General features: G+C 36.6%; 9 protein-coding genes across 9 annotated transcripts; 3 read left to right on the top strand and 6 right to left on the bottom strand.

Moving 5' to 3' along the window:
* Window positions 1–205: 205 nt before the first annotated feature.
* On the bottom strand, window positions 206–2,125 carry BCIN_15g00090 (hypothetical protein). The gene is made up of 4 exons (XM_024697322.1): window positions 1,777–2,125; window positions 1,005–1,726; window positions 735–946; window positions 206–681 (listed from the first exon to the last, which is right to left on the bottom strand). Exons 1-4 carry the CDS (start codon window positions 1,993–1,995, stop codon window positions 350–352), a joined length of 1,485 nt encoding a protein of 494 aa, XP_024553137.1. The 5' UTR covers window positions 1,996–2,125; the 3' UTR covers window positions 206–349.
* Window positions 2,126–2,338: 213 nt separating this feature from the next.
* On the top strand, window positions 2,339–5,070 carry BCIN_15g00080 (hypothetical protein). The gene is made up of 4 exons (XM_024697321.1): window positions 2,339–2,652; window positions 2,721–2,742; window positions 2,804–2,887; window positions 2,946–5,070. The coding sequence occupies exons 1-4, from the start codon at window positions 2,594–2,596 to the stop codon at window positions 4,854–4,856; spliced, it is 2,076 nt and encodes a 691-aa protein (XP_024553136.1). The 5' UTR covers window positions 2,339–2,593; the 3' UTR covers window positions 4,857–5,070.
* A 474-nt stretch (window positions 5,071–5,544) lies between these two features.
* On the bottom strand, window positions 5,545–6,782 carry BCIN_15g00070 (hypothetical protein). The gene has a single exon (XM_001548723.2). It carries the CDS (start codon window positions 6,598–6,600, stop codon window positions 5,680–5,682), a length of 921 nt encoding a protein of 306 aa, XP_001548773.1. The 5' UTR covers window positions 6,601–6,782; the 3' UTR covers window positions 5,545–5,679.
* A 164-nt stretch (window positions 6,783–6,946) lies between these two features.
* BCIN_15g00060 (hypothetical protein) lies at window positions 6,947–8,391 on the top strand. The gene is made up of 5 exons (XM_024697320.1): window positions 6,947–7,237; window positions 7,291–7,394; window positions 7,459–7,514; window positions 7,565–7,792; window positions 7,866–8,391. The coding sequence occupies exons 1-5, from the start codon at window positions 7,184–7,186 to the stop codon at window positions 8,153–8,155; spliced, it is 732 nt and encodes a 243-aa protein (XP_024553135.1). The 5' UTR covers window positions 6,947–7,183; the 3' UTR covers window positions 8,156–8,391.
* Window positions 8,392–11,648: 3,257 nt separating this feature from the next.
* Window positions 11,649–13,373, bottom strand: Bcayt1. The gene has a single exon (XM_001548719.2). It carries the CDS (start codon window positions 13,250–13,252, stop codon window positions 11,852–11,854), a length of 1,401 nt encoding a protein of 466 aa, XP_001548769.1. The 5' UTR covers window positions 13,253–13,373; the 3' UTR covers window positions 11,649–11,851.
* Window positions 13,374–15,020: 1,647 nt separating this feature from the next.
* On the top strand, window positions 15,021–17,080 carry BCIN_15g00040 (hypothetical protein). Its single transcript, XM_001548718.2, has 4 exons — window positions 15,021–15,435; window positions 15,498–15,576; window positions 15,671–15,730; window positions 15,782–17,080. Exons 1-4 carry the CDS (start codon window positions 15,319–15,321, stop codon window positions 16,924–16,926), a joined length of 1,401 nt encoding a protein of 466 aa, XP_001548768.1. The 5' UTR covers window positions 15,021–15,318; the 3' UTR covers window positions 16,927–17,080.
* Window positions 17,081–18,267: 1,187 nt separating this feature from the next.
* Window positions 18,268–19,304, bottom strand: BCIN_15g00030 (hypothetical protein). Its single transcript, XM_024697319.1, has 5 exons — window positions 19,179–19,304; window positions 19,105–19,122; window positions 18,973–19,053; window positions 18,684–18,915; window positions 18,268–18,635 (listed from the first exon to the last, which is right to left on the bottom strand). Exons 1-5 carry the CDS (start codon window positions 19,218–19,220, stop codon window positions 18,442–18,444), a joined length of 567 nt encoding a protein of 188 aa, XP_024553134.1. The 5' UTR covers window positions 19,221–19,304; the 3' UTR covers window positions 18,268–18,441.
* Window positions 19,305–20,709: 1,405 nt separating this feature from the next.
* BCIN_15g00020 (hypothetical protein) lies at window positions 20,710–21,520 on the bottom strand. Its single transcript, XM_024697318.1, has 2 exons — window positions 21,273–21,520; window positions 20,710–21,223 (listed from the first exon to the last, which is right to left on the bottom strand). The coding sequence occupies exons 1-2, from the start codon at window positions 21,479–21,481 to the stop codon at window positions 20,767–20,769; spliced, it is 666 nt and encodes a 221-aa protein (XP_024553133.1). The 5' UTR covers window positions 21,482–21,520; the 3' UTR covers window positions 20,710–20,766.
* Window positions 21,521–23,529: 2,009 nt separating this feature from the next.
* Window positions 23,530–25,090, bottom strand: BCIN_15g00010 (hypothetical protein). The gene has a single exon (XM_001548717.2). The coding sequence runs from the start codon at window positions 24,942–24,944 to the stop codon at window positions 23,601–23,603; it is 1,344 nt and encodes a 447-aa protein (XP_001548767.1). The 5' UTR covers window positions 24,945–25,090; the 3' UTR covers window positions 23,530–23,600.
* Window positions 25,091–26,008: the final 918 nt, after the last annotated feature.

Genomic DNA, 26,008 nt, shown 5'->3' with positions numbered 1-26,008 from the left:
CTAAACTCATATCATACACCATTCAATTTTTCAATACTGTTGGTACGAGAAGGATACGGAAGACGTAGCACCCACGGATTGTGTAGGTCCTATATGTCTAATTGTATTCTGTCTAAAGAGCTAGCTACGTATCGAAAGTAGTAAGTTTCACTGAAAGAGCGAGTCTCTTTCACATTCGCTTAGGGCTTTATTAAAATATCTATATTAAAGTTTTAATTGAATTGAAGTCATTCACTTCGTTCACACAAATACACTCGAAGTACGCGGATTTGAATCTTTAAAAGATCAATCTCAATTCATCTTCAGCATCTATTGCTCAAATAATCATTTCACAATTTATCTCGACTCTCTAAAGAATATACATAGAATCAAGGCTCATGTCACCTTTCAAGCCATTTGTTGTAGCTCCTTCTGCAATAAGCTTCTCTTTCTTTGAATTTCTGCGTCGAAGTAAGAACCAACATGCACCATAAAGGAAGCCAGCGACAACTGTGAGACCAGCTGAGACTGAATTACCAACAATATATCGTGGACCTTGTTGAGTTGGGTATAGCTGAGACGATACTAGCGAAGATACATTTGCAATTGAATATGCTATGGGCATTCCAATCGAACGTTTATCATCTGGGGATAAATTTGTGGAAATCCAAGTTACAGCCAGAGTAGAGATAGGATAAAGCCCTATGAAATTGTTGTTAGTCTTAATATGTGAAGATGACATGATAATTGCTCACCTAGTACAAGAATGAACATTCCAGCATAGCCAGCTCCATTACTAGGTGTCCCTACGCATATAAGATATCCAACTGCAACCGGAACACAACATGCAACGATGAAAACTCCTCGCTTCTTGTATTTATCCGAAAAGTAGACCTGGATAATCAGGGAAATAAGACCAACAACATAAATCGGAATAGTCATATAGTTTGCCGCGAGCGAGTTGTATCTGAATTGAATTAGTTAAATTATTGAAAGTTCGGGTTCCATTAATTGTGGAAACTCACCCAAGACCAGAAAGAATAGTAGGTAAAAAGACGCCAAATCCATTGATAGCCACGGATGAAGTGAAAAAAGCTATACCAAGCAGATAGACAAAAGGGTCTGCGAAAGCGATTTTGATCCATTTGCGGTCGAACTTTTCTTCGCCCCTGATTGCAAAGTCTCGAATTTTCTTCAATCGCATTGTCTCTTTTTCTTCTTCATTCAAGAACCAAGCTGTCTCAACCGAATTTGGAAGAAATATCCAACCGATGCCGCAAATAAGTATTGTAATACAAAACTCGACAATGAATAGCCACCTCCATGCTGCGAGGCCTCTCCTCGTCCCCATAGTCTGAACAGCATATGCAAATAATCCCCCAAAAGCACCGGATATGCATTGGGCAACATTCGTCGTCATTATACGCTTTCCTGCTGATTCTCTGGGATATATGGTAGAGAATAAGAAAGCGAAACCTTGGGCAAGACCAGCTTCGGCAGCATTCAAAATCATACGAACTACGATGGCTTGAGCGTAGGTATGAATGAACGCAGTTCCAAGTGTACAAGCACTCCAGAGGACGAATGCAGTGCCGATTGCTTTATTGGCTCCAAACCTTCTCACGGCCAAGACCCAAGGAAGCTCAAAGATTATGGTGCAGACACTCGACAATGTAGTTATGTTACCAAATTCACCGCTCTTGAGTCCGACATCCTCGTCAAACCCAAAAGTTCTAGCATTTCCAAGCTATTTAAATTTAGGGAGGAATATCTTTGAGGATCAATAGTACAACTCACATTGTTTCGATCTAGAGTAGACAAGACGAGAAAAATCACTGAAACAGGGAGAACATATTTGTCGAATTTTCTGAGTGCGGCTGCTTCTTTTTTTGGGTCGATTTCTAGGACTGTGCCTGTCATCTCGGAGACACAGGTACCGTCAACATGATTTTTGGCGTCGGTATCGATGTTTCTTTTGAGAGAATCTGTCTTCGCCATTGTTGGGCTGGACTCCATTGAAAAGATTGTGTGAATACTCGGATAATTATTTCACAATCTAATTAAAAAACGCTGCGATTTTACGAGACAAGTGATGAAGATAGTAAACATGCTCTGCTTTATATACATGTACACTTTATAAATTCCCATGAAGATCTTACATCTCTCACGGTTCAAAGTTTGGTATCTCATCGATCGAACATCAACATCCAAATCAACCTCAAAATACCATGATAACATTGATAAGAGGTTCCTTATCGAGTGTCTTATGATAAACCGATAAGGATGATGGTTTTATCCGTGCGGCCAATGGTACTCGTCCTTGTTATGGCTGGCGGAGTAACCCAATCACTTCACTCCAGATAATATTATTGTACTAGAACTGCGAGATTTGTTGTGTATCTTCAACAATGGGGGTGATTGGTTTCGATCAAGAGCAGATCGGATTGTTCCGAAAACTCATCGCGACTTTGGTTTATCTACACAACCTCCCCACCTAATGTGTTTACATCCAACTTCTACATGACCCCCCTTTACTATCAAAATACAGACCATCGATCATCAAAATATCCACCTTTGTCTTAGAATTGAATCCCGAAAGTAGGGTAGATACTCAATGCAAGCATCATCGCGCCCCACTCAGAGGCTCGCCAAAGGTGTGACCGCATGTCAGAGGTGAGTCGGAATGGTTACAAGTGCAAAGATAGCATAGCAAAGCGAGAATTCAGTGCTGACCTGCATAGATGTCGTCGGAGAAAGCAGAAAGTAATTATCAACCTCGCTCTAGTCCGATCTTTTTTTCGCTGATATTGGAGTAAATGTACAGTGTGATTTGAAGAGTCCGAATTGCTCCAATTGCGAAAGTGCACGCAGCCCATGCTTGACCTATCACTCAGGCAAACAAGTCGAGGTAAGCTAATAATGTCAATCTAAACTTCCTTCGTCGTCAATCTCTAAGCTTTATCAAGATACCACGCAACTATGTCGCCAATTTAGAGGCGCAGTTGGAGAGTACAACACGAGAAAATCGAGAGCTACGAAAGCAAAACGAAGAATTGCGTATGCAAATCGGAAACAGTTCTTCAATTGATACCGAAAGTCCCACTCCTGTCGAGCCATGTTCCCCGACCAGAACCGATTTTGTTATTGTTCCTACAGCAAATTCAGTAACGTCGAGCACAAGCACAAGTCACTTTCAGAACTTAGTCAAAAGTGTGAGAAGTGTCGTTGTTGAGCCCTCAAGACAACCTCGCTTTCTGGGACAAAGCAGTGGGATAACGCTAGCCAGAATGGTGATGGCAGCAATTCGCATCGACTCCCTCCCTTCTTCTCCGTCCTCCAAGCAAAATTCTTATGATCCATTTTCATCCGTACCAACAGCCGAGGCTTCTCTTCCCCCACGCCACGCTGCAGATCATCTGGTTGGAGTCTATTTCCAATATCGTACTCCTCATCTACCTATTGTCAATCGGACACAAGTCGAGAAAGCTGTCGAGGGTGCATATCGCTCTAGGGATGATCCCCAATCTTCAGATCAAAGAGCTGAGAACGATACCTTTATGGCTTACATGATCCTTGCTATTGCTCTTTGTGATGTTCCCAATCCATCCGGAGGTCGCCCGTCTCAAAGCGAAGGTTGCTTTCGGTCAGCAATTGGGTCAATTGAAAAGATCATTGCTTATTCGAAAAATGATCTTGAGACTCTTCGTGCCATTTTATTGCTAGCACAATTTGTTTCACTTTGCCCTTCCCATGGAAGTTTGTGGCATTTAACGGGGTTCGCACTAAGATTATGTGTTGACATAGGCTTGCATTGGGAGACCGAGGAACAGTCCTCAACAATGGATCCGGATTTGTTACACGAACGCCGGCGCCTTTGGCATTCTACCTACCAGTTTGATCGCGTCCTGTCTATAACGCTCGGTCGGCCCTTGGGCATCATTGATGAAAGTACGAATGTGCCTCTTCCAAATCCCTGGAATGTTTCCCGAGGTTCTCTTACCCGTGAGATCTATGATTTCGACATTCACACACAACGAGCCCATAATCATATGTTCAATATGTCCAAACTTGAGTCCGAAATTAAGCATGTGCTTCACACCCAAGCCTGGACTCCTAGAATAGCTTCACCCAGAATTAATTATTCCATTTGGGTCCAGGACATTCAACCTCGTCTACAACAATGGTATAATACTATTCCAAGACTTAGCCAAGCTCACCCTGCGTCCATATTCGCTCACCAGGCATACTGGGATGTGATTTATAATAATGCAATCCTTCTGTTATATAGGCCTGCATCGATAGTCATACAGGTTTCAAGTGAAGAACTGATCATGTCATTTGAAGCCTCCTGTAAACTAATTACAAGCATCAAACTATTGCAGCGAGATGGAAAAATTGATGTACTATGGAAATCAGTGCATCATCTCTTCATGGCCGGTCTCGGAGTTATATATGGACTCTGGCACTCGAAAGAAATACGAAATCGAAATTCAGTAAGCAAGAACATTTCAACACTTCAGTCCTGTGCTTCCACACTCTCTGCTATGTCAGAGAATTTTGCTGGGGCAGCAGGCTGTCGTGATGTGTTTGATACTCTCTCTTCAACAACGGTCGACTTCTTAGTGGCCAACAACGCCGAAGATGTGTATCAAAATCGCATAGAATTCGAAAAGCAAATGAGAGACTTGGTGCAACAACTACAACCATCTTCTCGTGGTGTTACCACTACGAATGAAATTAGCGGCGATAATACATCAATGCTGTTATCAACGGACAACTTCGCATTTAGTGAGATGCTCAGCTTTGCCGCACAGTGGCCCGAGCTACAGGATGTGGATTTTGGAGATATAGGAATGGGCTCTATGACGGGGACGTGAATTAATCTAAGATCTTGTTACTTTCTGTGTTAATTTTGTATCAAGACTAAGTTTAAACTTCGAACACCTACTTCATGTTAAAATAACAAATTTTTGCGAACCAGCTTATTATTTCTAGAAATTCTTTGGCTTCTACTTGCCTCTGAGCAATTGATAGACGGGCCAATTATGTTCATATCAACTTGACAGTACTATGATTTCCTCATGATGTGCATGTAATTGTGTTGATTGTTTACATTCGCTCTGGATTCAAAGGTACAAAAGCTAAAAGTAACACGAAATTTTCAAAATCACATGCACATTCATTCATGTCACAATACATCTGACCTTCTTTTAAAACCAGCATCTTTGGCTTCACAATCCAATGCATAAATATTGGTAAACAAGATCTTTACTTCCAACGGACATGGAGATTTAATTTTGCTATTTGATCATTGGGACTTATCGGTCCAGTTAACACCAACATGGTACAATCACGAGTTTCGGGAACGAAGTAAGAAGTTAGTGGTTGATTGAAGGGAAATTATAGATTTCTTCTTACCATCCAAGTGCTATCAACATTACTTATTAGGATATTTCAATGAAACATCGCATTCAAGATACTACGAAGAAAATAGTATGGTAAAATGCATATGAATCACTTAGTAACAAGAATTACTTGAATTATCCGCCGTCTCTTTGATGCACTTGAAAGGAAAGTTATTTTTTAGCGGGGGCTACGATAGTTGATCGACTCGAATTTTTTGTTTGCGAATAGCTACACAGAATAACATTCGAGAATTCCTAACCCTATAAACGAAGAATGATCAAAAGTATATAAATTCTATTTTATCGCCCTTAATTTTTCCGCCGCAGATGCTGGTTCATTGTTAACAACAACTTCATAAGGAAATGGTTCCTTAATCAAACGGTGACCAGCAAGACCAATCTGCCACCTCTTATATCCCTCACGGGGTATTTCGGTAGATGTCCACATGCCATTTTCCCGAAAAGAGTTCGTTACACTAACAACAGAATTGATAGGCGCCGAAGGAAAAAGCTCAGCGAGTTCATCTTTGAACGTTTCTGCATCATGCTCCAATACCCAATCAATACCTTTGGCTAGACCAATACAGAAACGCTTCTGTGCATCAAGAACCTCTGGTGTGATTCCATCAGCCTCCCGATAATATACGCTCCAAGGAACATCTTCCTGAGATACCATTTCCATCGCGATGGAGATGTTTTTGTTTTGTTCAACCATAATTCTTGCCGAAAGATTGTCTGTTATGAAATAATCACCCATACCACCCTGAAACAAATTGCCCAGCATTATGCCATCAAGATCTTGAATATAGTCTAGCGAATTATGATCGATATTGTTTTCGCGCAATAGCATCTTGAAGAAAAGACCAACGCTAGCTCCACCTCCGGATTTCATCAGAACCGTACTCCCAATCATGTCAGAGAGTTTGAATCCTTCGTCATGGCCACGCCTGAGTAACGCTAGAGGACATCGATTCGCGATCTGTGCGAATACAGTGTAGTTCTTAACTCTATCACGGTACATTGATGGTACCCAGATGCCACCAAGAGCCATGTCGGCTGTACCATCAGCGAGAGCGTCAAGGACACCATCCCAGGGCGTTGGTATGTTTACAGTGACGTCAAGTCCTTGCTCTTGAAAGAAACCATGTCTTAAGGCGATGTATTCGGGGAGATAATTGAGATTGTAACCAGTGGCAGTAAGATGAAATGGTTGCATGATTTGTTGCGTTGAGGTTCAAGTGATTTTCGATTTTTTGGTGGTATTTGTGTCCCAAGAATGTAATTTTGATGTTTTCAGCGTCGATGAGAAATAATAATAAAATGTAGTTTCATAAAATACTTATTCAATCTCTTAAATATCTTTAGTTTGATAGCGAACTCTATCAATTGCGTAAAATCAAATACATATCCCTATACTAGCTTCTAGTATCGGAAGAATGCGATCTTAGGAGAGACCAATCTTATCGCTTATCAATGGATCGACATCGGAGAACTGCGTTCGGAGAATCCCTTCAATATCATATCATTATCACCCAAATGACTTCATGAGCCTAATAAGTGTCGAAACGCTCCCAAATTGTATCTCATAATCCCGAATGACTAATAATACTATCATATTATCAAAAAGATAAGCGAGAATCAAGGGGATCAAATTATTATGACCGAACACCAAGATAAAGATGTCAAACTTCATCAGTAATTGGACCTTGAATCTTGATATAACTGGCAAATTTTCATGAAGCTGATTCAACTCCGTTCCATCTAAAATCGAAGATAACACAACTCAAAGAATTTTCAAAATGACCTCTCAGCCATACGATGAAAAAACGCCTTTAGATGTCAAAAGCGCCAAAGTAAGCCGACATTCTCCTCAACCATAATCACGAAAGTAACGAAGCAAAATTAGGGTCTCCATCTTGTCACGGAGAACACACCCAATGGCCAGAAAGTACAAATATTGCTTGAAGAGTTAGCGGATGCATATGGTACAGAATGGACGACTACATTATTGTTAGTGCCCCCAAATCTTTTCGAAAATGGCGACAAAGTCCAACTACTAACCCAATGGAATTAGAGATACGTCGACAAATGAGCAAAAGAAAGATTGGTTCCTTCGCCTTAATCCAAATGGTAAATATACTCCTAATTTTAGACCCCAAGCTACTAATAGCTTGAACCAGGTCGAATACCAATCATCATTGACAATTTTCAATCGCCACCATTTCCATTGATGGAAACTTCTGCGGAGTTACTCTACCTTTTGAGGTTAGATAAGAACCATCAATTTGGTTTCATAGATGAGATCGAGCAAAGCGAGCTCTTACAATGGTTATTCTTCTGGCATGGAAGTGGTGCTCCATATCAAGGAAATTATAGATTTTTTAGCCGGGCTGAAGAACAAAGTAACTGTAAGTAACTGCATTCATGTTTTCTATTGCATGAAAGGATTCAAACTATTTTCATGAGTTGACGACAACTTAGTTGCCATTGATCGGTTTCGAAAGGAAACCTATCGAGTATATGGAGTTCTTGAACTGCAGCTTTCTGGAAAGTACACAGGGCAACCAAAAGAATTCCTTGCTGGAAAGGATAAGGGGAAATACTCGATAGCTGATATTGGGACTTGGGCATGGGTGAAAAATTGGCCAGGAAGTGGGTTTACGGAGGAAGAGATGAAAGAATTTCCGTCTCTACTTCAATGGATTGAGAGAATTGCAGAGAGACCTGCTGTCAAACGAGGAATTGGCGAAAAATATATTGGTTCACGATGATGATATCATCTGAATTGTGGATCAAATTTTGGGAAATATTTTGATTAAACTATTTTCGTCTATGGACCACTCTTATAGCTATCGCTTTAGATTTCCCTTCTCTATTTTTCTCGACTTTGCTACTGAGAAGATATGGAGCCAAAGGAAAAAAAAGAAAGGATGAAAGTGAGCTGTCATATCTACATGCTTTGTGGATTGCCTTCCGTCCATTGATTTTCAAATTTCACTTGTTCGTAGGATATGAAAGTCTCTTTTTCAACTGGTGAATTTGAAAGTAGCGGAGTTTGAAGAGAACAAGATGTTGTTTCTTTGTGAAAATCAAAGTGCATTTGATGGCTGATACCCCTATCATTTGGTGGCAAAAATTCAATGAAAACTCAGTCGTTGAAGTACTTTGTTTCCCAACAAAAAACTGATGTAAGCAATTTTCAATTGAAATATCTGCGTGATTTGAAGTATGAATAGGCCAAGTAAAGTGCAATCAATTGTTGAAAGTAGTTTTGAGAAATTGCATATCGTTGAGAAGATTGATCAATAGAGAGTCAAGAGGAGAACCAATCAAGAGCGAGATAAGTGGCTGCTTTGCTTAATTCAGCAGAAGCAGTGATAGAAATCAGCATCTAATAATGATGTATTAAAAACTCCCCGTCTCCACACAAGCTTCCAAACTTTAAACGCTGTTCTTTGATTGCCATGATTCAAGTTCCTCTTTCCTGTAACAAAGTCTTACCTGCCAGCTAAACTCCTTAGCTGGTGTTAAGATATCCCGAAAAAATTGCTTTCCCCGAACCCATATTCTTCTCCGCCCATTCCGAACCCCTTTTCGGGATATATAGGCCCGGTTGCAGCTTACGCTTTCTTTTTATGTTTAGTGAATTTTGAGCTAGGGAATATTTTCTACCCCTGATATCAATAAGGGCCCGTTCAGATTTTTTCTTAATTTGTTGATAAAATAATTTATTGACTAATAATTTAGCCTAAATTTTATGTATTTACAAAATATCGAATAACAGATATTAACAAATACTAACAAATATTGACAAGTATTCACAAATATTAATAAATGAACTATTGCCGCAACTGCCAAAAGAACGAGAATAACCATCGCCGATATTGAATTCGTAGCTAAGCCGGAGACGGCCTTGCCAATAAGCGGTCCACCCGTAACATCCATGATGTTTTGCTTAAGAGTAGAATCTAAACAAGGTATGCGACTGTAGAAAGAATACAAGACAGACCGGAATGTAAAAACTATAGTCTTAGGTTCTGAGAATGCAGACTAAAAAGCTGGAGCGATTGAAATCACTGGAATGAAGTTGAAAGTTTATCACTTGATCAAAATTATGGCTAAGATAGTCCTGTCAGCAATGTGCTACTGAGATATGCGGACCAAAATAGCCGACCGGGATTATATCTTTATGCGGAAATTACTTTCTGCACAGGGAAATGTGCGCAGGATGAGGTAAAGTTGAGCAGAGGCCCATTCCATCGTAATAAATGCACTCATTTGTCACAGTTTTACAATTGGCTTCAATTGAAGGAGGCGAAACAATGTGTATTGAAGTTTGATTTAGGATAATGATCTGCAGTGGTAACTCTTAGAACTAAGAGGGGTAACACTAACAATATAGTACCGATCTGGCATATGTCAACCCTCTTTATAACCATTCCGCTTCTTCACCCAACATGCTTCTTGAATAAGGCAAAGTTTTGGTCTTGATACAATAACAGAACTGATCCTACGCAAGATGCCTGACAGTTATAAGGACAACATGGGACGTGATGCCAAGGAATCTGAAAGGTATCAATTTTTCTTACTCTTTAAATCATTAATTCGAAGAGAATCCCTTTGATTTCTCATCCCTCCGTTGAAACTGTGGCACTAATCGTCTATATAGGCTAGATGAGCAACTAGAGCTGTAGAACATGTACGACTCAATCATTCCTGCGAGTGTTGATAAAGACTGACCGGCTTGTGTTATAGAAATATTGGATATCTTCTGCATCCATCGATTACTTCAAAGCTGCCTCCATCACCAACTATCGCCGACATAGGTACCGGTACAGGAAAATTCCTCGTACACTTCACAGGTATCCATCCTATGAAATTCCATAATAGATATAGTAAATCAATTATTAATATATTACTAAAACGCTATATTATTATATAATATATAAATAATATAATTATATCTCTTATTAGATTGATTTATAATGAAATAGAATGGAATGGAATTGAATGGAAATATATGAAAGATTATTGCTAAATTGATTAAATTTGATTAGTTATAATTTCCTTTTATTATATAAAATGATTTTATAAGATTCGATTTAAATCGATTTTATTTATAAGCATAGAAAATATTAGAATTTTATTATAAACTATATAATCCTAGGATATTCTTTAAAGAAAACCTAGAAAAAACAAGCAAATTCGTTCTTATTTAGTCTCAATATACAATTTGACTTCAATTTACTATATATTCGATTTGTCATTTATGAGCTAAACTGAACTAAGTCTTCCATATTCACTTTTATTATAATATTTATTATCATATATATTATAATATAAGTTTTTACCTCCTACAAAGACTGAGTACTTTTATTTCGGATATAACGCCTTAAAAATCCCTTTTAATGTTTCAAAGATGCGCATAAATTAAATTGTAGACTTGTCTTCATAGACTTGACTTGGGGTGCCAGCCTAACTTACGTCCCCCATGAAAGTTCCTCTCTCATCACATCAAGCATCTAAGGTTAGCTCTTGATGTCATTTCAATTTATTTATATGTGCATTACCACTCAATTTGACACTTAAATCTTCATACAAAATCCCTTTGGGTATGTTATGTACTATTAATCTCTATGAAATCGTGTAGAATCATCAATCTCGAATGTGTATGACTGCGGGACACCGATGTACGGAGAATTGGAATTTTTTCAAATGTGGCAGAAAGAAGATGTATGATCTCTACTTGATGAAAAAGATTTTAATTTTCTTTCCCAGTAGTCTGTATAGTCGTAGCTTCATCCATTATTGAGGAATCGTGAAGTGATAGTGTTGATACTACTGTTTGCCTCTATTTCGTTACGAATTCAATTTTTTTGACCAACCTTGAATCACGGAAGTGAGCTCATTTCAAAGATGCAGATGTAACTGGGAGTGATAATCAAAGGTAATTCTTGCCAAAGTTTATTTAATCATCGAGACATGATGAAGTGTACAATTTAGTACCCAAGTGACTCCCAACTCGTCCAAATAATAATTATCTGAATAACATAAAACTACAAGGGTAAAGTCTTTATGAATATTGAGGTATGAAATAAATTAGATGTTGATAGACACTATTGTATGAGCTCTCTCTGTCGTTGAGAAATGATGAAGTTCGTAATGTATCGGCCTTTTGAATCCGGGGAAAAATCACAAGTTTTAAATCTCGTCAGAAAACCACAGCATAATAGAACTGAATCATTTGAGTAACGCCGAAGATAATATAAGCTGAATCTCGTCTACACAGATATTCTAGTGATTGGGAAAACAGTTCTAGACTCAATAATATTGTCAAATATCAGACGGAACACCCCGCGTACCCCACGCTCAGCATGAGAGCTTATAATAAAAATATTATAAATTCCTCATACCTTTCATTATCAACAAGATCTGCCATAGCAATCAATCTTCTTGCGCACTACACGTTACCCAATATATACACCATACTTTCTAAACTCATTGTCCTCCTGTAATCTATTCAGATCGTCATCTCTCAAGCATATAGCAGCCGCAATCTCGCCGTCCAGAGTCTTAGGCATCAAAAACATCAAACTCTGAACCGTGTTGAAACGCGGTCTCCGCACAGCTTCAGGTTTGCCCAATCCAAGATTAAAATCAAGATCATAAATGCCTATCTTCGCCCACGAGCTGAATATAATATCCGTTGAAAGTTCAAGCGGTGCTGTATTAGAGACAAGATTTTTGTCTGGGTTGCTGTTGAGAAACGTGGCAAGGGCACGGGTATCATAGATCAGACTTGATGTTGCAGGATTCAAATCCGAACGAAGCCGTGATGCGACAACGCCCAACGGCTCCGCAACTAGCTCCTGGGCAGTGTACGTAGTATACGTCGTATTACTCATGAGTCCCGGGTACGTTACTGGAATATTCATACGACTGCGTACGTCGACGGACCGCCCGAATGTTGATTTTATCGTGGGACCCAAGCGAGGAAGGCGGGCACGGATGACGGATTGCCAGATAAAGGCGCTAAGGGCGTCGTCGGTGGAAATGTGATCTGGACCGGTGATAGCCTCTTTGGCAAGTGATTTTAAAGCAGCAAGAGAAGTAGTGGGGAAAGTGAAGTAGGCCCAGGTGCATTCAGGAGATGGAGGTGGGTGTGGGAATTGAATATCGTTAGCATTGCAGATGGGTTGAGATGGAATGGATTTCACAGCTTGACAAGTAGCCACAGGGCCTTGTTTGGAAGAGCAATCGAGTAAAGGGATAAGATTATGGCGAGGAAGGTTACCGGATAACACTTCTTCCTCTGTGAATGGTTTGTTGTGGCAGGCCTTTGACAAGAGATACATGATCTGCCCTTGACCAACCATGTCCATTGTCTGGTGCTGGCTAACGAATGTGAGAATGATGCCGCCATTTATGAGGTTGGCTTGGAGGATGAAGACTGGCGCGGGATCTGATGCTGATTGATCACCTGGGTGACCTTTGCAAGGTGCAAAGATGTTTTCGTCAAGCATACCAAAAGGGAAGTTGGATCGCCTGAGGGTATCCATGGTCGGAATCGAGGATTCATCTCTGAGATCTTTCAAGACAAGAAGATCAGTCTGCTCCAATGTATGGATTTTATAGACACCTGTATTGTCTTTGCATGAGCCTTCGTTGATGACCTTGCCTGCAATCCATGGAAAGCTAGTTGATAGTCGATCCAGGCCACTGGTCAACTTGACGATGATTGCTGAATATGAGGAATCATCGGCTACCGGAAAGCAAAGGCAGACCTGTGTATACATCCTATTAGATGGCTGTTGTCCCAAAATATCCAGACAGACATCTTGCCTTTTGCCAGGCGCTGCACTATTCATATCGGGCAGGCGAGAGTGTCAACCAGAAAGGCGTATTGTGCGTGATATTGAGAGTACAATAGGTATGTGGTAAAAGCGGTAGAAGAGACGAGATGACTGGACTGTTGATAATCAATCATTCAACGGAGTGTCTGGACTGGGAATGAAGAATTATTCAAAGCTTTGTAAATTACAGTCACCGTGCACTCCTACTAGCCGAAACACGTTTTTTCCATTTTTAATACATTTTATTCTTCAATATTATAATTTATTTTATTAATTATACTATTATAATATACTCTATTAAAATCAATTGATTTTAATAATATTTCTAAAATACAATTGAATTTATATAATCACAATAGAATTAATAAAAAAATTGAAAAGAATATTAGATCTATACAAATTATAATTAATCTAAAAATCTTTTATAAAACTATTCAATAAATTATATTAAAAAGTTTATAATATATTAATAAAATCATTTTATTTAAAAAGACTAGAAAGAAATTATATTTATTTTGAAACGAATATACCTTATTAGGTTATATTTGAATATTCCCTAAATCTATCTATCAAAAAACCATTAATGTATATATTCTTAATTATAATAGAGATACAGTATAATATATTCTTAAGGAGAATGATATAGGCAATTGGAAAACTAAAAAGAGGCCTGAACTTATAAAAGAATATACAATTAAAAAACTAATCTAATATTTAAATTATAAAAGGTGAATAGTAGAGGAATAGGGATTAGTTTTCTAATTGAATGAGTACTCTATAAAATAGGAAAAGAGAAAAAATCAGGAATAGATCTTTTATATTTTATATTAAAAATAAAAGCGAAATATAATCTAAATTTATTTTATAAATAAGAATATGAAGATTATAATCTAGAAAGGTTTTTATAATATCGAAAAAAGCAAGCTTTATATTATAAATAGGGATTTCGGAAATAAGAAATTCAGATATAATATCAACTCTTATCTTAAGATCCTTAATAAAAAGCTAATTTCTATTTGGAAAAGATTGAATAAAAAATATCAATTTATATAGAATAATGCTTTTATATATTATACTCATAAGATATTAAAATGATTCTGGGAAAAGAACATTTCTTTAATCAATCTCTAACCTCCTTATAATCCCGATCTCAATCCTATAGAACATATCTAATAACACCTAAAAGTATATATTTTTGAAATGTTTCCGAATATCGCAATGAATAAAAGCAAATCGAAATATACTAAATAGAAACTAGAAAATGCTTTACAAATAGCTTAGAATACATTGAATAATAGTTTATTTATAAATTTGAAAACAAATATAAAGGATAGAATAGAAATCTATATTACAATAAATAATTGATATATTAAATATTAAAAGATTCTATTATAATATTTTAATAAGATTTTATATTATTAATATATATATATAAATCAAAAGCATATTCAAATTTTAAAGTAAAATATTAAATGGTTGATTTAATAATAATAATTGAATTGAATATTGGTGTTAATGAATTCTGGGTAAAACTCGGCCAGCTAGTAGGAGTGCGTTAGTACTGTAGGAATTGTTGCGTCTCTGTCTCGGTAAAACCTCGGACACATTAGCCCACACTAAATTCTTAGCCCGGAACAGTATATCATAATTTATCATAATGACTCATGCTCTACAAGTGGGCAAAAGTCTCTTTAGCTCATGGCCCCTGCGCCTCGCTACCTCCCATTTCCCAACTACCAACTTTATCAGTCTATACGAGAGCTACAAGATTCTCCATTGCAGCGGTTCATGAGATGTATGGTACAGTCGAAATTCACTGATGTCTAGACCTCTTCAATGCTACTATTATTGGAGGGATCAATTTTAGTACCAATGCACCAAATGGTTCAATAAACTCAGAGTCTCTTTTCATTTGTGAGCCCTACACATACTAGTTAAAATTGCAACTCTAAAAAATTTGTTTCCTCTTAAGACATATATATGTAGTCAGCTCATTGTATTTGATTCACTTTGTATTCAATCCAGAATATACATTTTGGAACTGAGGTAAAAAGCTCATAATTGTTGTATAAGCAATCAAAATGGGATTAAAAGCTCAAATACTGTCGAGAGAGACCTCGGAAGCTTTGCGGGTCATATCAAAAGCCAGGAGCTCCAAAGCTTTTATCATCGCAGCAGTCAGCGTTGCGATATTTGCAGTACGATAGACAGCCCCCGAACAAGCAGGAAACTGAAGCAAAGAAAAGTCTAATTACCTTAGAACACCTTCTTATACGGAGTAATAGTGCCGGTCTTACCATTCGCTCTCACTGAAAGGGCGAGCATAGCAGCCGACAAAGGTACGGCTTTTGGGTTGCACATCTACGATTGGAAAAGATGTTTCCAAAGGGAGGGTAAAAAGGACAACTGACTGATTGCGTGCTTCTAATTTAGTGCAATTCTGGACCTCCATTATGCTTGCGGCGTATAGTGCATCCTTGATGGTTGCTGCCCGTAAGTAAAAACATTTCTCTCAATTTAGCACAATACTGACTTTAATCACAGCAATCTCTGGATATTTTGCCGATAACTCGCGCTCTCGACAATTTCCGTTCCTCACTGGCCTGGTGGCTCTATCGTGCGGTACTGTTATGTTTTGTGCTGGGAAGAATATTGGTATATTTGTGGCTGCTCACATTATTCAGGGGCTCTCATCAGGCCTTGTGTGGAGTGCAGGACTGGCTCTCCTTATAGATACGGTGGGGTCAGACCAAATAGGTCAAGCCATGGGGTACGTCGGCATTGGGATAAATCTGGGGGTGCTGCTCTCACCACTGCTGGGTGGGTTAGTTTTCAATCGCAGAGGTTATTATTCGGTTTTCGCAATGGCATTTGCTTTGATTGCTCTCGATGCCATACTACGGCTAGCAATCGTGGAGCGCAAGCCAGCGGCTCAGGCCAGTGGTCTTCCAGAGAATCATGAGAGCTGGCATACATCGAATAATAACAGAGAATATCAGGACGTATCAATTCAAAACCGCAACGAAGGAGATAGTCGGCGGAATAGCTCGACTGGCAATCGCAGGGTTCCTGCTACTTTCACCCTACTTTCTTCTAAGCGTTTTGCAGTTGCGATTGGTGTTAGTTTGGTGCAAGCGGCACTCACTTCATCATTTGACACCATTCTTCCACTCTTCGTCCGAGATACTTTCGGATGGAGTTCAATTGGCGCAGGACTTATATTTCTTCCAATTGCGTTACCCGCTCTTGTAAGCCCTGTGGCGGGATGGATATCGGACCGATATGGCACGCGTTGGCTGGCGGCAACCTCACTTCTGCTCGCTTGCCCATTTTTCGTATGTCTGCGGTATGTGACACATAACACCTTAGCTCAAAAGGTACTTTTGGTCGGCCTTCTTTTCTGCACAGGTTTATGTCTCAATATCATTTTGGCTCCTGCAATGGCCGAGATCGCCTACGTGATCGAAGCAAAGGAGAAGAAAATGCCAGGTATCTTCGGCTCATCTGGTACATATGCGCAGGCATATGGCCTTTCCTGCCTAGCTTTTGCTGCAGGAGGTCTCGTTGGTTCGATCTGGGCAGGCATGATTGTTGACCGATCGGGATGGAGTACTGTAACATGGACTCTTGGGCTGCTGAGTGTAGTGACTGCTATTCCAGTAGTCATTTGGATGGGTGGTAGGCTTTAGATGGGAGTAAGAAGAGAGGGAGACGAAGAGACTATTCAACAGACTTCTTGAGGAGTGTGTATATAATATATATAGGAACTAGAAGTTATACTACTTCTGTAAGGATAGTATACTGATGGATTCGTAGAAGCAAACCAAGTAATTATGTACTCCATGTATCTATATAGCAGGCCATTTTCATATTTGCAGATTCATAAAGCCCCTTCTGATTGGTTATAAATAATATGCGAAACTTTCTATTGATTAGAATTTAATTTTTCTAGTTGAGCAAAAGAGAAAACTGTATGAAACCATTTCAATCTAATACACAACCTTAAAAAAAAGGAAATTCGATTGAAAAAGAAATAATTAGATTGAAGTAATTAAAAGCTTTTTCATAGTTCAATTAGTTTTATGGTAAGCCTTATAATAATAATAGAATCAATAAATTGAATTAAAAGGAGATGTATTCAGAGGTGTATTCAGAGGTGTATTAGTAAGCAGAGAACGTAAATGCCTTAGGCACAATTGCCTTGAACGTTTTTCAATATTAGAATCTGAATTATAATTAGAATTAAAGTTTATAAAGATTATAAGAAGAAACTAAATAAGAAATTATTATTCTATTATTCTATTATTCTATTATTCTATTATTCTATTATTCTATTAATAAGAATAATAAGAATAATAGAATTTGATAATTTAGTAATTTAAACTCGAGCGTAGCGAGGATCGGGGGCTTGTGTTACAACGGATTAGTAACAGGCTATAGAATCACCAACGTATAGGCTATAATAGTTATTAAAGGAATAAATTTTTTGTAACGAAAATCGTGACAATTTCCATTTTTTTATAATATAATAGAAATACTTCTATAAAAACTAGATTTCTAAAAAGCTAAATTTTTATTATTATTTAATATTCTTTTCTTTCTTGAAAATAATGATTAGATATTAAAATTAGAATATTGAAAAAGACTTAATTTTAGTGCATTTTGAAATGAGCCACTCGGTGATATAGGCCACTCGGTGTTAAACTATGTTATAATATTATTAATTAATATTAATACGAAAAGAATAAGAAAGACATAGCATCTACAAATGTTATAGACTCTATATATCTGATTGTATTCTATTTAAAAAGCTAGCTATATATTGAAAATAATAAATCTTATAAAAAATTATTGAAAGGACTTATCTCTTTTACATTCGCTTAGGGCTTTATTACATAGCTAAATTACAGTAGTAATTGAATTGAAGTCATTCACTTCGTTCACACCGTAATTTTTTCGTGGACTTTTGACAGAATGACTGGAGTAATCGTGAAGTAAGTCACAAATGAGATGCGAATGGAGAAAAGCAATCTTGGAATGAATAAGAAGGCTACATGTTGAACGCCCTACTCTCCGGGTTTCGATCCTCATCTATTACAACTACCACATTATTGGTTTTTCTCTGGTATTTCCTTGGATCCTCCTTATGCGTTATATCAACGGAAATGAAATACGTTTTCATGCCATACCAATCCTTACGATAATCATGTGCTGATTGACACGCTGAACTCTTCACCAATAGTAATGTTTGTTCTACTGGCCAATACCTTTGAGATCTTGACCCCTAAAAGAAACTTTCCAGGAATGCCAGAATCGGACACTGTCTCTGATGCTACAAATACTGAGTTTTCCAGAGTTTTGTACTTTGATTCACCTCCTCTAAACGTCGGGGTAAGGACTATTAAACCTGTCAGTATGTAATTTGGACATCGGCGTTGGTTCGGACCTCTGTATACAGTTCCGTAAGGGACCTCAAGTCCGGATGGTATATTCCCAGAAATAACTGGCAATACTGCCTCGTTACCTAGTTGAACTCCGCTCATCTTCATCTGGAAGGGTGCGGCACCATCGTTTGGCACAACGGTCCCGCGAAAGTCTGGGCTACTGATACCAGCATTCTCGTTAGTCGTTGCGAAATTGATTCCGGAAGCCACTGAAGCACTGAATTGGAAGTCAAACTTCGCGTTAAATTAGCCAATGCACTTTCCTAACTTGTATAGATTGAATAGGCTTACCTCTGGCTCAGAGTATAGTGTAGCGCTCTCGAATTCGAATAAGCCCAGAGCAGCGCCGAAAGAATTGTGACCCAGAGGTTTCTATGTAGTAGTAGATTAGATTTGTGCATTTGAATCACCAAGTCTACGTACAACTGTATTGACAGTAGCCTTTTGACACGGATAGTTAGCAAATGGCCCTTGGGGAAGATTTATTACGGTCTTACATTGAAGAAGAGCGCGGGTACTAGATAGGTGAAGGGCTGCATGATTACAGTAGATTGCAAAAAAGTTTCTATGGTGCTTCAACAAGATACAACAAAGTGCAGCAGATAGCACACATACTTATACTCATTTTATAATGATTACTGTACATAAGCCACTTGAATCGGGAGCTGATCTTTCCCCATCTTACATCTTTCCAAAGCTCGAGCGCCTATGCAGCGTTATGATTCATCTTCCAGACCGTTTCGGAAGGTTCGAGTTATGATCTCTGCATTAGTACACCACAGCTACAAACTTAAACACGAATAAAGAACTATTGTAAATAAAAAGTGACTTTATGATGCAAGACTAACAATATGATAAGCTAACATTGGAAAGGCGTTTTCGTCTCGTGAGCAGCCACTAAACATACTAGGGAGAAGTGTTGTGCTATGGTATTAGACAAAGATATCGTATGTGGGTGGGTCGGGCCGTTGTGGAAAAGTAAACCTTGGTGTCATAGTACAGCCAAAGCAAAGGATTTTTGTGCACAAAGTCATCAATTCGATCTGCTGACATTTTCAAGTAGATATTAATACTGTAAGGTATATTTACATAAAAACCACAGATAAGTATCTATTAAGCCGAATGGTAGATGCAGCTCCTAAAAGAACCACATCACTACAAAGTCTACCTGCAATCGTTTTGATACCCCACCTAGATGAAGTTGGCACGGTATATATTCATGATGTCTGATATTACAGTTGTTCGGGCGATCCATATGAAAATCGTTGACAGCGATAATACTAAGGCGAAAATTCTAGATCTCGATGGCTTCCTGGATCGAGCATGTAACAGGCGGAATCTTATACTTAGTATGTAACTATCCCATTTGCGCCCGGCACTATCATACATCACGGCTCGTGCTTGGGTTCCAAGCACCAATCCATTCGTCTTACATAAAGTGTCTTGCAAAGTGAGTACAGTGGCCTGATGTGCAATCTTGGAACATCGTCGAGGCTTATATTCTTATGCTATAGTATAACGTATGCCATTTCCAGCCTTTAGCACGGCTTCATATTGCTTAGAATATCTACAACAATCCTAGTGTATGTATTCATACTATCGATAGCGAGTTGGTACAATTTCTCCTTATTAGTACACCGTAAGTTCTCTTATAATTCAAAAAGCCCAATGTGTAGTTTTTTGTAGATTCTCAATCGAAAAAACTCGTTCGATGCCATAGCAGTCGTATCATTATTGAGCTTTTATGTTGACGCTACTATATTAAATGCTCTAGGACTATAGGAATCTGCTATAAAGGTGCCACAGTCAAGCATATCGCTTTCCCGATCTACACCTAACTGTAGCTTAGCATACACTGCAGATCCTAGAAGCAAGCATTAGCGCTGATCATCGGTGAAGATACAACGCTAGCGTAAAGCGCGTGACTTTACGAGCATTCACGTCAAAATAAACTTCCGATTTAGGAAGGGAGCAGGAGCGATATATGATACACAGCCAATAACATTGAAAAACCTTCTGATTTCCGAATGTAGCACCTATGCAAAACTATTCTATACTGTTTTGATACAGGATTTTTTTTGCCAATTAGCATTTGTAAATCTCGTGCATGCTTGAATGAACCCTGACAATGCCCTTCCACCAATCTTTATACTGCTCCAACAGCTTCTTATTCTCGTGATGCTCTGGCGAATCTCTCCACTCCAAATGAGCTTGCATTGAGGGCCATCCAACAATTGCAAACCAAACTGAGCATTCGTCCATGATTCCGGGTGCCACAGCCCTCTGACGTGCCCACCCCCCACTCGCTGCTTTGAAGTGATGTCCCCGAAGACTCAGAATGTTGTGGACTTTTTGGTTGAAATTGCTAACCCAGCCATCCGCATGCGGGAAGTCCTTGCCGAAGTAGATGGTTTCAACCATCGTATTTCCAGAAATCTCTGGATCCAGGGGCTTTGTGGGGAGAGACGGCAGGAAATCGACATGATAGATGTCAAAAAACTTGATGTCTTTTACGTTCTTGAAGTCCTTGCTCATTGAATCACTGCATACAGTAAGCGAGTTTGAAGAGACGAATCCAAGGAGCCACATACTTGTCTTCAAGTTCATTAGCTGAGCTCCAATTCGAAAACACTCTCAACAACGTCTTATCTTCGTCTTCGATGCCCCAAAATCCCCGATTAAACTCAGCTTTGGCGCTGAATTTGCGTAAAATGGCCCTGAATTCTCCGTTATCGTCAAAGAATGGATGGTCTAATTCGATTGGTGACCTAAGTCTGATAACAGCAACCTCAGTAGTCATAGTGGAGCAGTAACAAGGGTGATTTGAGAATTGAAACTCGATGTTCGATCAGTAACAGTCAAGAAGGAAGATTCTATGAAATTTTCTCTACTTATAGGATTGTCCCCACTCATTAAAAGGAGTGCTCAAGTGAGTTTGTCAGTCGCGTAAGAGTAATTATTTCGATTTGGATGCGTGAATACATCATCGTGCATCAGGTTTGAGGTCACAGCGCTTTGGTAAAGATAAACCGTTGTGAGATTATCTCCCTCCCATACATAGCTCGTTGCCCTTGGCGATATTGGCGTGTTTGTGACATCACCACAATTAGTGCATTATCTCCTCAGATCGTATAGAATATCAATGCCATTAGGAGCACTTCATTGAGATATTACCACTTGAGAGATAACTTTGGATATAGTCTTGTGTTTCAACCATTCGCTAGACCAATTGGAGCGCTTGATCTATAATTTTCGATCTTTTTCGGCTTTTTACTGGGCATCAGGTGACAAATAGCCAGTTGTTGTATGGCGAAGATAGTCACGAGGTCCTGTATGATGACTATGTGAACTAGTAGAAGCAGTGAAATCATATAGAGCTAGTCATTGAAGTAGTATACGATGTATTCTGTAATTTGTTTAATTTAAAATATTAATAAATTCTAATTCCATATTATTAAAATACTATGTACTATTTAATCCTATGAAAATAATATCTCTTAGTTTTCTATACATTATTATTGATTAAAATCATTAATTTATTATCTGTATTTTATTTCATATAATATCGATTATAATATAAAGAATAATAATATATAAAAAGTTTTACATTTCTATTTGAATATAAATCGCAGTTTTTTTACTAGAAAAGATATTAAATAAGAATGAAATCATATAAAGAATAAAAGATAATTTATTATTATATATAAAATCAATATAATATATTCCAAATTATAAAATAAAACTTTTCTATTATTATTCAAATCTTATATCGAGTCTTTTTTTTTTTTCAAAAACAAAATCTCAATTTAAATTTTTATTTTAATAAGAATTATATATTCGAAATGAATCTCAAAACATCAAAACAATTTTCTTATAAGGATAAATAAAATAGAATATAGATATTGATATTAAATCTAAAAATCAAAAATATAAGATTATTAAAAAAAACTTATTTATTAATTTTCAAAAAAAGAATATATAATTATTGAATTAAAGATCTTTATAAATAATTTATATTCTTTTCAAAAATAATTTTGTAAAAGTTTTTCTAATATATACTAATTGAATAATCCTTTTTAATATATTCATTAAATCTCTATAAATCTATAAATTCTCATTTTTCCTTTTTATATTTCAAATCTCAAATTATCAGAAGTGATCCATTTTCCCATTGACCTACAAAAGCATGAAGTATTTCAAATACTTTTGAAATAGTAAATCTATTATATATATTCAATCAGATAATTTCTTTTTAATACTCACCCCCGTTTTATACAAATACATCTAATATATATCAATCAGAAAGAAGTTAATAATTCTATAAGTATAGGAATTCTATAAATATAAAATAATAGAAATAAAATAGTTATAATCAAATTAATTACTGAAATTGAATTCAAAATATAATTATTCTTATTCAAATTTATACAAATAAGAATCTTAAAATAAAGTATCTTTGTATTTGAAATACAATATTAAAAATGATTTACTTTCCTATTGATCTACAAGAGTATAAAGTATTCTAGATACTTTTCAAATAGTAAATCTATTATATATATCCAATCAGGTGATCGCTCCCTGATATAAATCATTTCTAATAAATAAATAAAATTTAAACTAAGAATTAAATATTATTCAAATAATTTATATCTATCTTAATAAATAAGAATTGAAAGTGAATAATTTTATTATTGTAAATATAAATAATTAAATATCAATGATTTTTATAAAACGATTATTTCTATTTCAAATTTATTTGTAAATGATTTCACAATTGAAGTTATATAGCTTCAAATTATATGGCTTGATCCAATTGTCGCCAAATTACTTATCAAACGATGAGACAATTAGATTTTGTATTGAAATTATAAACTTTACAAATACTTGTCTGAAAGCAACATACTAGAGCCAATGTAAATTCAATCACCTTTCTCAAAAATCATAACGTTTTTAACATCGGTAAAATAAAAGCATGTGGCGCCGTGCTCCTTCCCCTCTTTTTCTTTCCACAAACACCGAGGACACATTGTAGTTTCCTGATTAACCCATTTATCCTCCCACCACCTTATTAAAGCATCCCTATCTTTCTTACTCTTTCCACGCGGCATGTTAATTGATTCTGGCCATTCACAAGATGGATAATATTGAGACATAAAACAAAATCGAGGCCTATCTTTGTTGAAATCAACGTTATCCGGCCTGGTTCTGATTTTCGTTCTTCTGTCATGAATGAGATCTTGAATACCAGTTGGAATTTGACTGGAAGCCAGCGATTTACTTTTCTTTTGCTTTAGACCAGCCGGTCCATCGATAAATATAGATATCCATCGAGCCTCTATATCGGAGGACTGACGTTCGTTATTGCAACGCCTTTTTGCTGAGCCTGGGGTCTCGGTATCATCACCGTTTGATCGAGGTCTTTTATCGGAAATTTCGGATGGTAAGCCTTGTCCCACTTCTTCTCCATCCCCACTCTCCAATGCCGCGTTCTGTGCCACCCCCTGTGGTACCTCCGTCACCCGTATTTCTCCTCCATCTACCGTCTGCTGAAATTTCTTGCTATTCATCAAAGTTTTTATCAGTTCAGAAACTCCTGATATATCTTTACATGTTTTTTCGTATCCAGTTTCGAACTTTTCTCCGATGAACTGCCAAATTAACTTCCCCTGATCAATTCTCTTTATTCCAAGATCGAGTCTAACTTTAGTACTCTCCTCACAGATTGTCTTAAGTTCATTCTCCATCTGGGTATTCAATGTATGAAGGGCAATGTTCGAATTCTCCATTGTTCTAGAATAGGTGTTTATTGTTTCTTTAATTCCCTCAATTGCTGTAGTGCTTTTAGTAAGGTCTGCACTTGCTTCGGTCAAATGGTTGATGATATCGGACTCCGCAGTTGTCAATCGTCCCTCATTTGAGGAAAGGTTTTTAGTGATCCCCTCGAGGTTATCGAAACATTTGGTAAGATTAGACGTGTTGTTTTCGACCTTTTCTTGGACTTCCTCTAAAATATTACTAGTTGATCTAACGTTCTCATTCAATTGATCCCATTCCTTCGTTCTGGAATTTATGTTTGAGATTGTTGTTTTTTCTATTTTCCTCATATTGTCAACGCAAGTTTGGATTGATGCCATCAGTGATTGGAAATTTTGATGAAGTCCATCCAGTGCCGTAACACCGGATTTTATATTCTCTCCGGATTCTTGTTCCAATTTCTGTACGTTATTGCCACAAATTTCGATTGATGTGGTTAGAGATGTCATATTTCGTTCAAGTTCTTCCAAGCCCGTTACACTAACTACTATACACCTAACTCCTATACACCTGATATTAACGTTTTATCTGGTATTAACTCAAATTTAGGGTTTTTAGGGTCTTTTATATATATATAATTATATTTTTATAATTCTGAAAAGATTTCTGATTTAATAATGCTTTTTTTATTTTACTAGCGTTCTTCCTTATTAAGTTCTATTTTTAGAATTTTATCTGGTATTAACTAATATCTCGCTTAGTTTTGGAGCTAGCTTATTAAAAATAACTTTTTTGAACTTTTCAAAATAAATCGAATTGAATGATATATATCTTGTCCAAATCGGGCTTAATTAGTTTTTGACTTGGAAAAATTAGAATTTCTTAATTTTTAATAAAACTTATTTAGGGTTTAAAAGCTTAAGGGTTAATATTTTCGAAAAAGCTATAATATATTATTATAAATAAATTTAAAAGCTGAATATTTTGGTGTAGTTTTTATTATATATATATAAAATTTTATTTTTATTTTTAAGATTTAGTATTTCATTTATAATTTATTGCGTCTTTTCATAAGAAAATTGATTAGGTTTTAGTAAATAATAAATAGGAAGATGATAATAATAGAATAAAAATCTTGAAAAAATAATTATTATTTAAATTAAAGAAATTGAATAATTTTTTAAAAGAAAATTAAAAATTCAATTCTTTTGATTTAAATAAGTTTTACTTTCTTTTTTACATTCTTTTTTATATATATCAAAACCTAATAAACTTTCTTTTAAATATTTCCCATCTTTTTAATATATTAATAAAATTTAATCTTCAATATTTATTTAATAATCTTATCAATTTACTTATTTATTAATAAAATTATACCTATCAAAATATATATAACATTTAATATATATATAATCAATATATTCAATTTCAATATTTCTTTTCTTTTTTATAATCCTTTTAATATTTCAATATTTAATTCTCTTAAAATCTTTTCATTATTTAAATAATCAATATTACATAAAATACTAAAAAATAAATCGAAATATCAATATATAATAATAAATAAAAAAAA

This window comes from Botrytis cinerea, chromosome 15 (assembly GCF_000143535.2).
Source record: "Botrytis cinerea B05.10 chromosome 15, complete sequence".
Lineage (NCBI taxonomy): Eukaryota > Fungi > Ascomycota > Leotiomycetes > Helotiales > Sclerotiniaceae > Botrytis > Botrytis cinerea.
Note: the sequence above shows the minus strand (reverse complement) of the source record. Positions and strands in the feature narration are given on the sequence as shown.

Bases quoted from the DNA above. Each gene is read 5' to 3' on its own strand.
- Bcayt1 (XM_001548719.2), bottom strand. From the start codon at position 13,252: ATGAATAGTGCAGCGCCTGGCAAAAGGCAAGATGTCTGTCTGGATATT.
- BCIN_15g00040 (XM_001548718.2), top strand. From the start codon at position 15,319: ATGGGATTAAAAGCTCAAATACTGTCGAGAGAGACCTCGGAAGCTTTG. The intron at 15,436-15,497 runs GTACGATAGACA...TAATTACCTTAG, and splicing joins TCAGCGTTGCGATATTTGCA to AACACCTTCTTATACGGAGT. The intron at 15,731-15,781 runs GTAAGTAAAAAC...CTTTAATCACAG, and splicing joins ATCCTTGATGGTTGCTGCCC to CAATCTCTGGATATTTTGCC.
- BCIN_15g00070 (XM_001548723.2), bottom strand. From the start codon at position 6,600: ATGCAACCATTTCATCTTACTGCCACTGGTTACAATCTCAATTATCTC.
- BCIN_15g00030 (XM_024697319.1), bottom strand. From the start codon at position 19,220: ATGCAGCCCTTCACCTATCTAGTACCCGCGCTCTTCTTCAAT. The intron at 18,916-18,972 runs GTAAGCCTATTC...TTTAACGCGAAG, and splicing joins CACTATACTCTGAGCCAGAG to TTTGACTTCCAATTCAGTGC. The intron at 18,636-18,683 runs GTCCGAACCAAC...CAGGTTTAATAG, and splicing joins TTACGGAACTGTATACAGAG to TCCTTACCCCGACGTTTAGA.
- BCIN_15g00080 (XM_024697321.1), top strand. From the start codon at position 2,594: ATGCAAGCATCATCGCGCCCCACTCAGAGGCTCGCCAAAGGTGTGACC. The intron at 2,653-2,720 runs GTGAGTCGGAAT...TGACCTGCATAG, and splicing joins GGTGTGACCGCATGTCAGAG to ATGTCGTCGGAGAAAGCAGA. The intron at 2,743-2,803 runs GTAATTATCAAC...GTAAATGTACAG, and splicing joins GTCGTCGGAGAAAGCAGAAA to TGTGATTTGAAGAGTCCGAA.
- BCIN_15g00020 (XM_024697318.1), bottom strand. From the start codon at position 21,481: ATGACTACTGAGGTTGCTGTTATCAGACTTAGGTCACCAATCGAATTA. The intron at 21,224-21,272 runs GTATGTGGCTCC...TACTGTATGCAG, and splicing joins GCTAATGAACTTGAAGACAA to TGATTCAATGAGCAAGGACT.
- BCIN_15g00060 (XM_024697320.1), top strand. From the start codon at position 7,184: ATGACCTCTCAGCCATACGATGAAAAAACGCCTTTAGATGTCAAAAGC. The intron at 7,395-7,458 runs GTTAGTGCCCCC...CAATGGAATTAG, and splicing joins GAATGGACGACTACATTATT to AGATACGTCGACAAATGAGC. The intron at 7,515-7,564 runs GTAAATATACTC...AGCTTGAACCAG, and splicing joins CCTTCGCCTTAATCCAAATG to GTCGAATACCAATCATCATT.
- BCIN_15g00090 (XM_024697322.1), bottom strand. From the start codon at position 1,995: ATGGAGTCCAGCCCAACAATGGCGAAGACAGATTCTCTCAAAAGAAAC. The intron at 1,727-1,776 runs GTGAGTTGTACT...AAATTTAAATAG, and splicing joins CTACTCTAGATCGAAACAAT to CTTGGAAATGCTAGAACTTT. The intron at 947-1,004 runs GTGAGTTTCCAC...AATTCAATTCAG, and splicing joins ACTATTCTTTCTGGTCTTGG to ATACAACTCGCTCGCGGCAA.
- BCIN_15g00010 (XM_001548717.2), bottom strand. From the start codon at position 24,944: ATGACATCTCTAACCACATCAATCGAAATTTGTGGCAATAACGTACAG.